This window comes from Panicum virgatum, chromosome 6N (assembly GCF_016808335.1).
Source record: "Panicum virgatum strain AP13 chromosome 6N, P.virgatum_v5, whole genome shotgun sequence".
In the NCBI taxonomy this organism is placed as follows: Eukaryota; Viridiplantae; Streptophyta; class Magnoliopsida; order Poales; family Poaceae; genus Panicum; species Panicum virgatum.
Window position 1 is genome coordinate 24,529,979 of NC_053150.1, and position 15,599 is coordinate 24,545,577.

Below are 15,599 nucleotides of genomic sequence, written 5' to 3' on the forward strand. Positions count from 1 at the left end.
CTATCCAGAAAACCTAAACCAACAGAAGTGGTTCCAATATTTTATCATTTTTTCTGCTATATATTATAAAAATTACAAGAATAAGACAACAAACAAGCAATAGATCAAAAATAGTATAACAACTTTATATTCCACCTATACAAGTTTCAGATCTAAAGTATAAATGATAACCGTAAGCTAACACAATTGATTTCATAATATTTGGACTAAGTAGCATAATTTTTATCCACAAGAATTATTTTTTATTAGCAACCTATATGTTCCTAACATAAAATATTTACTAGTGACAAAACAATAGAAAACATTCCTAGCATGAAGTTTTCATGATTCATCAGCAAGCATAATTATTTATGCATATTCCTATTACTCATAAACTATTTATTAAACACTAACCAAGTTAAATTAATAACTCATGCACACGTGCACTAATAAATCTAAAACTTTTACCACATCACATACATCATATGACTAATCTACCATAAAAATTTCACAGCAAAAAGAGCAACATAACTACATATATGATTTTATCCCTAACAAGCATGAATAAAATTCTAGGACAATATTTTTCCACCAACACATGTCATATTATAGGTTCATTGCATAGATCTAATCACAAGTATTCCAAAACATCTTTATTTTCTATTTTATGATTTTTCCATGATTTACTATGCATTTTCAAAGTTTACAGCCACTTAAACTAATATTTAAATTAGAGCAAAACTATTTAGAAACTGAAAATCAACCTGTAAGGAAAGTTGTATATCTTAGGACAAGGAATCCAACAAATTTTTGTTTGCATTTTTCTGATTTTTCTATGATTTACTATGATTTTTCAAAGTTTCACCCAATTATTGCAAAACAACCCTTCGCAGCACTATTCATTTGAGTCTATAGCTATGCAAATAACCCCCTGAACTTGTTTAAATTCTTGCCCGAGGTCCCTGGTCGCGAAACAGAGCAGGGGCGGCGATTTCTGGCCCGATTCCGGCGGCAGGGCTCAACGGCGGCATGGGGGAAGTTGGGGAAAAGCTAGAGGGACTCGAGAGCTACCTCTAGGTGGTCTCGGTTGATGCCGGGGTGGCCGGAGGAGGGCTGGCGACGGGAGCAGTACTTCAGATGGCGATGGTGGCGGCGTGTGGCGGCGCTCCGGTGAGTGGCCGGCGACAGGGCGGCCATGGGAGGGTTCAGTAGGGCTGGACGAAGTGTGGGCGCTTGGCGGCGCGGCACAAAGGCACGTGCGCGCGTCTCGCGGCGAGCAGCAGCATGCCGGCGGCGGCATGACTCGAGAACGAGCGCGGAAACTCGCGGAACGCGCTGGAACAAGGAGAGCATGAGCTTCAGGGAGTCGAGGAAAGTCGATTCTAGTCTTTGGTTGTCAAAGATGATGACAGGAAGTGGGAGTTCACCGCCGAGCGGATCTCAGTGGCCATGGCAGGCTGCGGTGGCGAGCTCAGGCGCAAGCAAGAGAGGCCGGCGTGGTCTGGGAAGGAGAGGAGGGAGTGAGGCACCTGGACGAAGGGATAAGGGCGCGGCGGGATGGGCACGGCATGGGCGCGGGACACGTCGCGCGCAACGCGTGCGGGCGGCGTTCGTGGCCAACTTGACCATGGAGACGACGAGCAGCAGAGAGTCAAGCCAATTAGTTTTGGGTTAAGCATGTTTAAGTTTTACTAATTTCGTAGTAACCTCTGGGGTGTTACAGTGTGTTGCTTCAAGGACATTTTGCGATTGGCAGGCAATAATAAAAAGGCGTTTATACCTATAAACCACATCAGTTGCGCTCATGCAGAGCCTCAACCAAACATGAATCCCTTCAGCCTCGAGGTTTCAATTAAAACAAGTTAATCAAGCCAACTGATACTCCGTGCCTTGTTTGAATTGATAATAAGTTAGCTCCATATGGATCCATAGACTAGGCCTGAAGTTTAGTCCATCAGGTGATCCAAATAGGTGGGCTAAAACATAGTAGACTTTAGTTCAACCCCAACTAAGGTTTAATCCATTAGTCATCAAAACCCATCTAATTCGGACTAAACCAACCAACGAACTGCAAAAAGATCAAACCACCCTTCACTATCACATAGAGGCACAACAGCAGCAACATCCAAAGGCAAAAATAGCATTTCTATATATGTGCAACCGAAAGTTTAGTCCATGTATCCAAATAAGCATAGACTAAAATTTGGTCACTTAATATTTAGTTATCTAAATTATAGTCCTAGGTGATCCAAATGCCGGCCGTTTGGGAGAGCGGAGGTCTTCTAAAATATCTGTGCCCTTGGTTCCAGCTTCACCAAATATTCCATACAGCTGCAAAATCGGATCCTCCAAACCCGCAACCAGAAACAAGCCAGAGCCTGGCTACCATGCCAAAGCTTGGCATCTAAACGCCCCACCCCCCCACCACACACGCGCACACATTTTGGCCAGTTTTAATCACCAAAATAAACTAATTCGAAAGGACTGGCTACCATGCCAAAGCTTGGTATCTAAACAAATGGTGGCTAAAATTGTTCAAACATGACAAACTTTAGTTTGGTACCTTAGGTAAACATGGGCACTCATGTACCAGTATTTGCACTAGGCTGGCTGATTTACAAGGTTCTACATCTACTGGATCTGGGATGTACAATGCAATAGTTCCATGGATTTAGTCTGAGTGCTAACAGCTCCCAATGATTCACTACCGCATCATTTTACACTACAGATCTGTCTTACTTTATATTCACCCTTTCAGGATAACACTCAGATTTGGCCTATCTTCACACCATTTAATGACTTATATGCCTAATACTGTTCTAATAATCAGCCACATTCCAACAATTCATGGATCACAGTAAAATTACACCCACAGCTACCAGATTCATTGCTCCAAAGAGCTCATCTGTGAGACTGACATCCATCGACTTCATGCTTTTGAAATTGAATAGCAACCACTTTGGTCCTGTGCTATGTGTTTGAAAAAAAATATATATTTCCATGGCTGAAAAAGAAGCAGCACAGCATGCATTAGATGTGCAATACACTTTCAGGATTAGTGAGAAAACATGAATGCCTCTATGATTATGCAACCATACACTACTGAAATTACAATAATTGAAATGTACACAAAATTCACTGAGAACCTCTGGGATTTCATAATGATCTCTGTCATTAACTAGAAGGTTAAAAATACGATGCACTTACTCATCTCAGTTACAAAAGTGCATCCGGTTGGAATTGCAGGGGATCATGGGTTCCTAGAGGACGGCATCTGATCTAGGACCTCATGCAAAAAGAGATCCCGCAGCTCCAAGTATCTATCTCTCCATTCTGTCCCTTGTTGGTTAGGTGTGCAATTCTGAGTACGCAGACCAGAACCAAATATCAAAGACGTACCACCATACTTCTGCACCAAAATAGAATGATAAGATGCAACAGAAGGTAATATCGAAGTATCAAATAAGAGACAAAGCAAAATCAGCCAACCTGAAGTTCATCCAAGTAGTGCTCCATAAAAATTGAGGTTCGATTTCCATGAATAGGAACATCATTTTCAGGCCGAGGCAGAATTACAGCACGTGGTTCAACTTCACCATTTGCTGAGCAAACTTTCCGCAATGGATGTAGTGGGGGCAGGATTACACGTTTTGGTGTTACTATCAGAACATTGGTTACTGGACCTGCCAAACAATTATATTATCACTATCAGACCTCAATAGTATGTACCTTCTGAAAACATGGTAAAACATAAATACAAAAAAGTACCGTCTCAGTACATTTTGATATCCTAAAAAACATGGACGTAGTTTTTTCCTCTCCACATGGCTGTAGTCACTTTAGCAGTCCAGAGTTCATGTTTCAGTTATAGTCAAGACTCCCAAGAGAGTTAAGAGTTAACATTTTTACTTTCAGAATTCTTTGAGATTAGGATTGATTGATGGTATGCAGCCTAGACAAAGTATCACCATTCACCCAACACAAGGACCATACATCATGCAGCAGATGCCTTCTGGTTGGACTGAAAACTAGCGACAGGCAAAAATACATATTTTCCCTATTGAGTGTACCAGGAAAATATGTGATCCTTAAGTTTATGAGGGAAGTACATTAGGTACAACTTCAAGACAGAAGGTTTTCAGTATGAACAAAGTCTTCATGATGTAAAATTAAAGAGTAGAACCTTGGGAGTGTTTGAATTTTCGGGTTACTTGCTGACTTCTAGTATCCCATACCCGAACATTACCATCCTCAGATCCAGAAACTAGTAAAAGTCCATCTGTGCTTGATGCCAAGCTTGTTACTGCCTTGCTGGATCAATTAAACAAATTACCAGAATTAACTTAATAGATCTCGCTCCATAAATGCTAGGCATTTGACATTGTAGCAACCCAATTTAAACAGAGAAAGTAACTGCAAACAAATTTCTTTAGCAAGGCACAAAGGTAATGAAGATCAATCACTACCTAAGAAAAAACTGTCAAGACTAACTTCCTGCCTACATGTAGTTTCTAAGCAGTGGAGCAACAGTGAACCAGATCAAACAGAGAAGGGGGAATCCTTTTGCTAGAAGTTAATTGCAAGTATTATATACGTTTATGGAATCTGAAAGCTCAAGAAAATATTTTTTATTAGTGCGGTTAATAGCTATTGTCAGCGTAATTATATATAGGCAGTATCCAATTTTTTAATAAGAATATATGCAAAAAGGGTAAACTCTAAGACAGTTGGAATTGCCTATTTCCTTCTATGGATCAATGTAAATAATGTAACAACCTGGATGTTCCCGACAATGAATTTTTTTGGTCCGCTCGACTCTAATGCAAAGGTTGAAGATAGGGAATCTTGTCGCAACTAACAGCTATGCCCACAACCCAAGTACTTCCCATGGGTAAATATAGGAGGCCATGTTCTTTTAACTGGTCAATGATTATCTCATGGGTTTAACTGGTTATTGATTATCTCAGGGAATTTCATATAGGGGGTGGTACAACAGCACAGCTAATCTCCAAGAACAAATATTTCCGAGTGATACGTATTATAGTAAATGGCCATATCGATAGATTTATATGTACAATATCCCGACAGCAAACCTACATGATATCACGATAAAGGCATCCAGAAAATCCTTTTAACTTTCATATTGTTAGCGAGGTGTTTAGGGAGATGATGGTTAGCAGGCCCTGTTGGGCCTTGGGTGGCCGGCGCCCAGCCTCCTTGGCTCTGTGCACCGCCCCCTCCTGGTTGGTAGATGGCGGCAGGGATCCCCCTGATGGTTCTGTTTCTATAAGCCATCTAGGGTTCCCTGCCTTTATATGTACACCCATTGAGCACCTCTATCAATCAGGAGGGGGCGGCGCACAGAGCCAAGGAGGCTGGGCACCAGCCACCCAAGGCCTAATAGGGCCTGCTAACCATCTCCCTAAACACCTCGCTAACACATATTTTCAAAATACCATATACAGGCTACAGTTATGTGTCAGTCAGCTCTAGCCCCAGGTCATATTTGTCTGCTTGGCTTGCGATGACAAGCTTGGAGCTGCAAGCAACCATGCAGGCATTAGTCTGGGTATCCATGGCTCTACAATGAATTGATCACAGGCCACAAGCCCACAATATTGGGAAAAATATCCCTTTTATGTTAGCAAAAGTCAAGAAGATACAGCTCAACTTGGGTAATGAGAGGGTGACTGAAAAGATGTTAAGTGTTTTAGTTAAATACTCTCTCCATTCCAAATTATAAGTCGTTTTGGCTTTTCTAGATACGTAGCATTTGCTATGCACCCAAATATATGTTCTGCCTAGATACATAGGAAAAACTATGTATCTAGAAAAGCCAAAACGACCTATAATTTGGAATAGCGATTACCATTTTCACCTTCAAAACATTTTGACAAATTATCTAAAACTGTTAGATGGAACTGTAAACTCAGGTCGAACTGTTTTCTTACACATTTACGTGCAGCAAACAAATTGCATTATCATAATCTGCGAGCAGTCAAATGAATATCAGAAATATAGAACAGAAATGTATTACTTTGACTACTTGTACGCAAACAATTGGTTAAATGTTAATCATACATGAGAATTTCAAACCAGCATAACCATAAACGAAGTCTTAGCACTTTGGACCTAAATAATGAATTTGTTCAGAGTAACAGGAGAGTAACTACTGATGAAAAACTAGAAGCAGGCAAACCTTTGGTCATCCAAAGCACCAAGAATAGCTGACTCATCACTACCATGAGAACTGATATCAACACCCATTGCAGTAACATATATCTTTCCATCTCTACCACCAGCATAGAAAACATGACTTCTTGGGTCTAGTGCTACAGAATCAATGCTAGTAGGGAATGGAATGCTTCTTAGCATCCTACCCTCAGATAAACTCCAGATCTGGGGAAAAGAAAATGAAATTAGGAACAAATAGCCCGGATGTTACTAGGTAAATAATGTACATAGAATAGTTAGAAATAGGAACAAATAGACAACAGTCTTGCATAGCATAATTAGCCCGGGATGTTACTAGTTAAAGTTCAACTTTGGACCTAAATGATGCGAATAATTAGCCCGGGATGTTACTAGGTAAATAATGTACATAGAATAGTTAGAAATAGGAACAAATAGACTACAGTCCTTCATAGCATTCAATTCAAGCCAATAGAGTCGCTTACGCACTTTGCAGGTTCGATCTTCTGAAGAAGATACAGCAATTGCTCCAAGGAAACAAGCAATATCAGTTACAGGCAGTGCATGCTGATTGAAACTGTAGAGGTATGGTGTCTGGGCCTCCAACCTTGACTGCTCATCAAGCACCCTGTAAACAACAGAACTAAACTCAGTAAGGGACTATACAAAAATAGCTACCCAATGTTACCACATTAAACATACATACGTGATCAGATCCCAGACTTTGATGCTTCCATCCTCTGATCCTGAGACAAGCAGATAGTCATAAAGCGCGAGGCACCTAACAGCACGATAGTGTGCATGCCATGTCTGGAGAAGCTCTCCACTAGCCACCTATACATCAGCATCAAAAGAATGTCATTTAAGCTGGAAGAGTTCCCAACAATGTCATTTAAGCTGGAAGAGTTCCCAACATTAACTACAAAGGTGTTCTATTGATCACACACATAGAACAGACAATGTTGAACTTTAACTATAAAAATGCTGGATAGATCAGGCACATAGCATAAACTACAACAGAACCCGACAAATAGGGCACATAAGACACCAGCAAACAGGGAAAAGAAATAATTATCGCCTAATATATGTGAAACGCACTGAGAAAACAAGCCAAATATTTCACACAACTTTGAAACAAAAGCATGGACTATGCTGTGTTTCATCTGAACTTACTCTTAAATATCAATGCCCAATAGAAAAAATAGGAAAGAAAGGAAAAATACATCATACTGTTTGGAAAATGTCATTGAGAGACATGTGGGTAAAACACCTAGTTGCATTTCATTAATCATAAAATTGTAAACTGGCATATATGCAAATGCCATGTATTTTAATAACATAGTTTCTGGTGTGTGTGTGTGTGTGGGGGGGGGGGGGGGGGGGGGGGGGAGGTTCCAAGAAATAAAACTCATCTTATTGGAGACACTCCTAAGTTGAACAACCGGAACTATCCACCACCTAAAGGTATCCATTTCAGACCATCTCACTAACCAAGCACACAGCATACATTTCACATCAACCTCAAACGAAAGAGCAGATAGCAATCAACAATACGAACTCTTCCCCCCATCAGCAAGAAACCAGAATGCCCTCACCTCCCAAAGGAATAAGTTGCCGTTGCTGCCACCGCCAATGAGGTAGCTCCCCTCCTGGTCCGCAAGAAGCGCGCGTATAGGCTCAGCGGGGAAGCTCTTGACGGCCACCTGTGGCTGCAATCGAAGCCAATAAACAGGCCCGGGGTCAGGGACCGGAGTTCCAGGGCGCCGTTCGGGGCTTTGCGCGAAGGGCTTACCTTGTCCCAGTGGTAGAAGTGGACGGTGCCGGAGTTGCCGCCAGCGGGAGGGGCCTGTGCAGCGGCGAGGAAGCGGTCGGCGACCGAGGTGAGCGCGCGAGGGCGGGAGGCGCAGGGGCGGTGGCGGATTTCCTCCGCGCCGGTGCGGAGGTCCCAGGCGGCCACGCCGGCGTCCGCGGAGGACGCAGCCAGCACAAGCTGTTTCGGCGGCGGCGGAGGCGGCGCCATAAGCAGAGGAGAGGGGTTTAGGGTTTTGTGTCACGGTTTTAGGGCGGAGATGCTTAAATTTCATTATTTGGAACTCAATTCGCAAGTCTTTCAGAATTTGACACTTTGACCCACATGTCAATGACTCAGAATGACTCCACATATCATTGTGATAAGAATGTCAAATTCTGAAAGACTTGCGAATTGAGTCTCAAATAATGAAAATTCTTGCTTTGTTAGGCTAGGACATATCAAGTGCAAAATAATCTCTCCGTGCAAACCATGCAAACTCCAATTTGGACCACCGGCATCAAAAGAACACGAGGGGATTAGGTAATTTTACAATTAACCGCCCGCATTTGGATTGACTAATCACACTTTTGCAAATTCTCCTTCCCACTCCTGTGCTCCATGGATGTTAATCCAATTGACTAAATTAGAGTTTGTATAGTTTGGATGGAGAGTTTGCATCTAATATGTTCCTGTTAGGCTGTTCGCGGTGGGAACGGTAACCCGTCCGCTGCCAGACCCTGCGGTATGAGTTTAGCTTAAAAAACTCGCAGCGGGTACTGGAGCTCCCGAAGTGAGTACTGCGGTCCTTTTTGGCGGGGCTCCGGTTGCAGCTCTAAAACCAGCTCCGCGCGAAGGCCTGCCAAACCGGTGCTCATACCACAGCTCCAGCATCGAAGCCCCCCAAATCCCGCTCTCTGGAGCTATTCGGGAGTACGGGAGCCAGAAATAGTGGCTCCGTGCGGCTCCTCCCGTTCATGGATACCCTTTGTCCTCGCAAGGCAGTGAGCAGTGGGCGGAGGGAGTGAGGTGCGGCGCGTGTAAGCGGGCAGGAGCCGAGCGGCCGACGGCGTGACCGGCGGCGCGCGGAGGCGGGAAGGAGCTAGAGAGGCAGCGGCACTGTCCGATCGAGCTCCAAGCGGCGATAGCGGCGCGAGCAAAGGCAGCATGAGCAGGCAGCCACGGCGCAGGGGCGACGTTGATGTGGTGGCCGGTGGTGATGGAATCGAGGATGAAGGGGTTGGCGCTTGGCGGCGTTGTCCGATGGAGCGGACGACGGAGGAGGTTGGGAAGCAGGAGAAGAAAGAAATGGATAACGAAGAAAGAGAAGGTTGGGAAGCACCGAAGCAGGGGAAGAAATGGATAACGACGAAAGAGAAAAAAATCAAGGAGAAAAAAATAGGAGGAAGAAAAAAAAGAAAAAGAGAAAAAGAATAGAAAAAGATAATCTCAAGGGTAAATTGGTCATTTTATCTCTTTTATTTAACGAGTGAAGTCTTTTACCCAACGTTTTTTAAAATAGCTCTACTTCTATCAGACAAACCGTTCCACCAAAAAAAGTCAGAGCCGGAGCTGTTTTCGAAGGAGCCGGAACCCTGCCAACCAGCCCTACGTCCGTTCAGCTAAAATAGCCTTTGGCTCCGACTAATCATCGGCCTCCCAGGAGAACGACATCTCCTCATGCCGCCCTCCCCAACCGCCCAACCCGCTACCCGCGCTCGACCTTGCCTCCATGGGTGCCCCTCCCTACCCTCGCCGCCGATGCCCTGACCCTGCCGCCTTCTGCAAGTGCAACGCGCCGCCACCGGCTCGAGGTTGAGGAAGCGGAGCTCCGCCGCCGACTACCGTCGTCGAATCGAGGCCGGCCGCGCCTGATCCTCCACCGAATCGAGGCCAGCCGCGCCTGATCTGCCACCTTTCTCGCCTCCGTCGAGTTCCGATTGTCCCCGCCTCCACCGAGTACCTTGGGCGAATCAAGGGCGGGCACTGCACGGAGGAGCGGATTCGCTTGGGGGGAGGGCCCACCTCGGCCGGATCAGAACTGCTTCGCCTCTGCCGCCTCCTAGATTTGATCTAGGCGTTGAAGAGAAGTTAGGGCCGGCGCTGCCAGCGGTCAGTGTGCTCGCGTCGACCCCTGCCCTTGAGGCCGTCCGGCACTGTGAGGCTATCCTGGAGAAGATGGGTCTGAGCAGCCGTGGGCGCAAGTGGCTGCGGCGATGGGCAGCAGTTCAGCCGGCCACATCAGGGCAGAGCTCCACCGTGCGCTCCGACCGGCGTCGTGCCAAACTCAGATACATGAACCTTTTTGTAGCCCTGCGTCTGTCAATCTCTAATGCAAACAAGTGCCTGCATTTGTCAAATGCATACATTATCTATAGGAACTCCAAATGCATAGATTATCTATAGGAACTTGTGAGTCGAATCTGTTAGCATCTTGGCAAATGTGGGTCTTTGAATGAAACTCCTATGTGTGTCCATGCATGATTTGTTTGAAATACCGGAGGATGGCATGCAAATATTGGACATGGTTGTGTGTAGCACTTCTTATGCACATCCATCACTCCTCTCTGATTTGGAGACTGTTTTATCTGTTAGTAATATATCTAGTAGTAGCTTGCTATATGTGTGTCCTTGAACCTGTAAGTTGACTTAAAAAATACTAGTACATTTCAAGACTGATGTGTCTATGATATGATTTTGATCTTTCAACAACACAACTTATTTTGGCCTTGTGCAATGTGTTGGCTATTTTGTGCTCACAAATACAATGAGTACAATGTCACTCAGATGTTCAAAAAAGGCCCTTGTGTGTAGCACTTGTTTCTATGCACGTATATTAATGGCTCTCCAGGCTAATCTGGGGCCCGTTTGTTTCTGTTGCCCTACTCGCGCTACAAAAAGAATTTTGCGTGCATGGAGTACTAAATGAAGTTTATTTGCAAAACTTTTTCGCAGATGGATGCAACTTTGCGCGACGAATCTAATGACGGTAATTAATTGATGATTGACTACAGTAATGGTATAGTAACTAGCGAAGGGGCACACGGTGCAGTGGCAAAGGCCACCCGCCCAGGGTTCAAACCCTCGGTGCCACACCTAATTAAGCTTTAGGGGTTTCCCTTAAAGTATTTCTATAAAAAAAAATGCTACAGTAACCATCCTCTAATCGTGCGGTCAAATGCTTGATTAGATTCATCTCGCAAAGTAGCGTAGGGGTCTGCATTCATTTAATATCCATAATTAATAGTCAAACTTTGTGCTACTTTTTAACACAAGCAAACCAAACAAGGCCCTATTTATCGTTTTGACCGGAAACTAAGGTGAATATTTACCACCATCTTGTGCATGACCTAGGGAAGACAATTTATTTCCATGATCACTGAGTTATTGTGGGGCATGTTGGGCTTGTTGACTGACACCCTAATTTTTTAAAAACTATTTCAAGCTCCAACTGACAAATGCTATTGATGAAAATGTGGCCTAAAAATGTCGCCATATTTCCTATGATTCAAGAATATCCCTTATCTGCAATTATGTTGAACTGAGAGCAAGATTGAGGTAAAACTATGGTGCCTACTTTGCTCTGTCTAATTGCATCATGTATATTTTCAATGTTTCATGGTTTGATGCAAATGCGTTTGAATTTAAACCAGCAAATGAGGTCAGTTTAGGATCCAGGATTTTGTTGTGCATGCATATCTGAAGAAGGAATTAATGGTTATGGGATATATTCTTCTAACATTTTACATGTTCATTGATATATGTGTTTTGACTCTGATTTCAGTATGGACCCTAACGAATCCAATGATGGGTCACAGGGAGCTTTTACTGGTGGCAACATTCCTCCCTACCAGGCTGCCTGGAACCCGTACATGTATGGGTACCAAGCTCCTCCGTCCTGGTTCCCCCAAGGAGAGCAGCAGGTTCCACCCAATGTCTCAATGGTGTGTCCAGGTACTAGCAAGGTTTTTTTCCCAACCGGTTAACCCAAACCGCCAGCCACCGGTTCCGGTTTACCGGACCGGTTGGACCGGTAACCGGTGGGAACCGGTTGAATTCAAATCCAAATTCAAAAGCTCCCGTGCAACCGGTTCCAACCGGTTTACCGGTCGGTTTGAATTTAAATTCAAATTCAAAAGCTCCCGTGCAACCGGTTTACCGGCCGGTTTGACCGGTTTACCGGCCAGTTTGACCGGTTTGACTGGTGGGCCTTAATGGGCCGGCCCATTTTTTTTCTTTTTCTTTTTTGATTTAACTTTAAATCCCCGCAAACTATACTAAATGAACGAATTTTTGAGAAAATTTGATACCATTAGATTCATCGCAACTTGAAGTATTTTTAGGAATTTTTTGAGAATTTTTCATTTTTTGAATTTAAATTTAAATTTTGAATTTTGGCCGGTTGGGTACCGGCCGAAACCGGAACCGGTCCGGACCGGTTTGACCGGTAACCGGTCAAACCGGACCGGTTCCCACCGGTTTGTTGAACCCTGGTACTAGTGCCCCACAAGTGTATTCTCTTGCTGAAAACACAGAAGCACGTATGCAAAGCGTTGAGGTAGATGTGGAGCAACAGCAAGTCTGCCCAGCACCTACAGGAAAGAGCGCAAAGAAATGCATCAGTAGGACCAAGTTAGGCAATTTCAACCCAGAAGATGTAAACCTTGTCAAGTCATGGCTTGAAATAAATTGTAACTCTTTTTCTCAGCTTCTGCTCCCTCCTCTTTCTTTCTTGTAAGTATTTCTTCTTGTAATGTTCTTTTTAATGCAATTGCTGTGGGGAACTCCCCACAGTTTCCGTTCAAAAAAATAAGTCATAGCTTGAAATAAGTTGTGACCCAGTTGCAAGTACTCTACAAAAAAAAAAAAAGATCGCATGTGGGAAAGGATTATGCAGAGATACAACTTCAGGCGGGGATCACATGCAGAAAGGAGTGTGAGGTCTCTACCGAGCCGCTGGGACATTATCAAAGCAGAAGTCGGGAAGTTTTCATCATTCTATGCTGATGCCATTCGAGAGAATCCTAGTGGGATGTTGAATGCCGATAAGGTAAGCATGTTATATATTTGTCTCTGCTTTTTTGTTTCAACACAATCTTTACTGGTTGATAGTAGCCAACTAATTTAATAGCATCCAAGTATCTGAATGTTGTATAACTCACTAATTTATGTGCTTCTGAAGAGCCGATAGTCCTTCCTTGCCAGTGACATCACACGTCTTTTTGAAGTAGTTATCACGACTTTTCACCGCCTCTTTTATGTGCTTGAATAAATGGCTACACACCTGAAATCTGCAATAGCACTTCTCATATGAGCTACTACAAACATAGAGTGATCGATGTTCGAAATATGCTCAACTTTACCTTCTACAGAACTGCTTATCATTGTCAACACGATCTAGAATGAAGTAGTCAGCTTTGATCCTCTTGTGACCAGAAGGAAGGTCCCTCGGCCGAATGACCGTTGGTGGCGCATTGGATCAACGACGCGTGCGAGAGCTCTCTGCTTGCAACAGCTGGTTGTATGTCGCGACCTCCTCTTCATCTTCATCAAACCTTTGCAACGAGCCTTTGCATCTAATACCTTTGCAACGAGCCGAGGTAGTCGTCCATGGCGAGAAAGTTTAAGTTGTTTGGTGCTTGGCCACTTGATTGGAGGCGTGCAAGTTGTCGAAACTAGTCTGTGCAGTTCATATACTAGCAACAACGAAATGAGCAAGGAAGCCTCGGCTGCCGCCCCACCCCACTCGCTAAAATCGCTTTTTTCAATTTCACAAGCAAAGAAACAAGGAACACACAATCCAATTCCTGCATCTTTTTCTTGGTTCCCAACACAGTTGGATCAAACCGATCCTGAACACAGAAACACCACCAAGAATCCCCCACCGGAGGCAGCAGAGCAGCCACCCCCAAACCCCACACGGGCCCCGCCGGCTGCTGTGCCACGGAGGGACGCCGAGGGTGGCCGCGCGCCGCCGGATCTCCAGCCAGTACCGCCCGACCGTCGTGCCTTCACTACAGGGACACAGGAGCCTCCGTGCTGCCGCAAATCGCCTCACTCCGCTCGCCTGCTCCCAGCTGCACGCGCGCCGCTTCGATTCGGTGACGCGGACGGAAGGAGCCAAAGGGGCAGCAGGGCGCGGATGGGAGCCGGCGGGCGTCCCAGGGGAGGGGCTGCCACGGGTGCTGGCCTGCTTGCTACGAGAAACGAAGGTAGGGAGAGAGAAGCTACCTTTGGAAGGAGGAAAAAGAAAAATGCTGATGTGTGGACCCACCGTCTGATAGTTGGTATAGGGGGAGATATATAGTATGAATGAGTGTGAGAGAACTGAATATAAAGGAGAGAATTTCAATGACCAGACAAGAATATTAATTTTAGAAGATGAATTTAGAATATGATGAGCGCAGACAATTTTATTGGATCAACCAACTCCAATGAATTTGGAATCCGCCGATCCAATGAATTTGTGCAAACTCAATAGAAAATACTATGCTGTAGTCGAGGACAAAGACCCCGACGCCATTTTGATATGGCTTCGCCCCTGCTCGGTTCTAGGGCCGGCGACACTGGCGAGCAGATATGCTCGAAGGGAAATCAGACATTTCCTTGACTGAACTAATCCAGTGGTCAAAGTAAATCTAGTTTATTTATTTTTTTCAAAGGAATAAAACCAATTTATTGACAACAATTTTCGAAGCATTGCACATATCACTTAAGCTAGTTTCACTGGGGGGATTTATGGAGAATTTCATTGCCTTAAATATTTTCAACTTTTCTAACATAGTAAGGAGAGAGAATGATGGAGTTTTATGGGATGTGATGAGAGTTTCATCACCATAAAACTCATCTAGCATAATTATTTAGTTTCCAGTTTAGGTAACTCTGAGTCATACTTGTTAAGACAAATTATTTGGCAAAGCTCCTCAATTTGACAACACTTAAACATTATTTTGCCTCCGTTGTAGATGTGGGCCCCACCGCAACTACCTCTAGCTTCCATCCACACGGTGGTGTCGACCTCGGCTAGCCTCCCTCACCTAAGACGTGTCGTCGGCACTCCATCTTATCAAGACAGCGCAGCAAGCAGCTGAGAGTAGCGTGGTTGGACCGCTGCAATTGAGCTCCCACCAGTAGCAGCTGCAGAGCCACACGCCGCCGCCACTGCAGCTGTAGAAGCCTCGCGTCGCCAGCGCAACAGCAGCCGATGCCGGGGCCGCGCTCTGCACAGCGCCAAAGTCGCGCACCGCTATAGATGACCAAATGGGTGGCCCAGCCCAACATGACACTAACCCGCTTTAGGCACAGCCCACTTAGACACGCTAAGTTAACTGTGTCGTGTCGTGCTGATTCATGGGCCGAGGCAGCGGCCTAGGCACGACCTGAAGGTCGCTGGACCGTGCTGGGCCGGCCCATCTAACCCATCAACACGCCAACCCGCCGGCCGATCCAGCACGCCTCCGCCACGGCTCGCCAGCCGCAGCCTGCACGCGTCGCCGCCGCTCGCCGGCTGCAGCCTGCGTGTGCCACCGCTGCTCGCTGGGCGTCCCAGCTCGCGCTTGCCCCGGCCTGCGCACGCCGGCCGCCCCATCCTGCACGTGCCGCTGCCGCTCACGGGCCCATCGCGCGCACGCCTGGCGCC

At 45.2% G+C, this 15,599-nt stretch overlaps 1 protein-coding gene and 2 long non-coding RNA genes across 5 annotated transcripts; 1 reads left to right on the forward strand and 2 right to left on the reverse strand.

The window, feature by feature from the left end:
* Positions 1 to 2,534: 2,534 nt before the first annotated feature.
* On the reverse strand, positions 2,535 to 9,332 carry LOC120678644 (protein ROOT INITIATION DEFECTIVE 3-like). 3 transcript variants are annotated; one of them, XM_039959895.1, is made up of 9 exons: positions 7,964 to 9,322; positions 7,767 to 7,880; positions 6,878 to 7,005; positions 6,661 to 6,799; positions 6,179 to 6,378; positions 4,163 to 4,290; positions 3,469 to 3,662; positions 3,187 to 3,388; positions 2,535 to 2,983 (listed from the first exon to the last, which is right to left on the reverse strand). In XM_039959895.1, the coding sequence occupies exons 1-8, from the start codon at positions 8,189 to 8,191 to the stop codon at positions 3,230 to 3,232; spliced, it is 1,290 nt and encodes a 429-aa protein (XP_039815829.1). In that variant the 5' UTR covers positions 8,192 to 9,322; the 3' UTR covers positions 2,535 to 2,983; positions 3,187 to 3,229. The 3 variants fall into 3 exon arrangements, with proteins under 3 accessions (XP_039815829.1, XP_039815831.1, XP_039815830.1); XM_039959897.1 differs by lacking the exon at positions 2,535 to 2,983 and having other exon boundaries at positions 2,985 to 3,340; positions 7,964 to 9,332; XM_039959896.1 differs by lacking the exon at positions 2,535 to 2,983 and having other exon boundaries at positions 2,985 to 3,385; positions 7,964 to 9,331.
* A 252-nt stretch (positions 9,333 to 9,584) lies between these two features.
* Positions 9,585 to 12,770, forward strand: LOC120678646. Its single transcript, XR_005676669.1, has 2 exons — positions 9,585 to 11,914; positions 12,496 to 12,770. It is a non-coding gene; the product is annotated as an uncharacterized LOC120678646 (long non-coding RNA).
* LOC120678645 lies at positions 12,331 to 14,244 on the reverse strand. The gene is made up of 3 exons (XR_005676668.1): positions 13,324 to 14,244; positions 13,123 to 13,251; positions 12,331 to 12,552 (listed from the first exon to the last, which is right to left on the reverse strand). It is a non-coding gene; the product is annotated as an uncharacterized LOC120678645 (long non-coding RNA).
* Between the last annotated feature and the right edge of the window lie 1,355 nt (positions 14,245 to 15,599).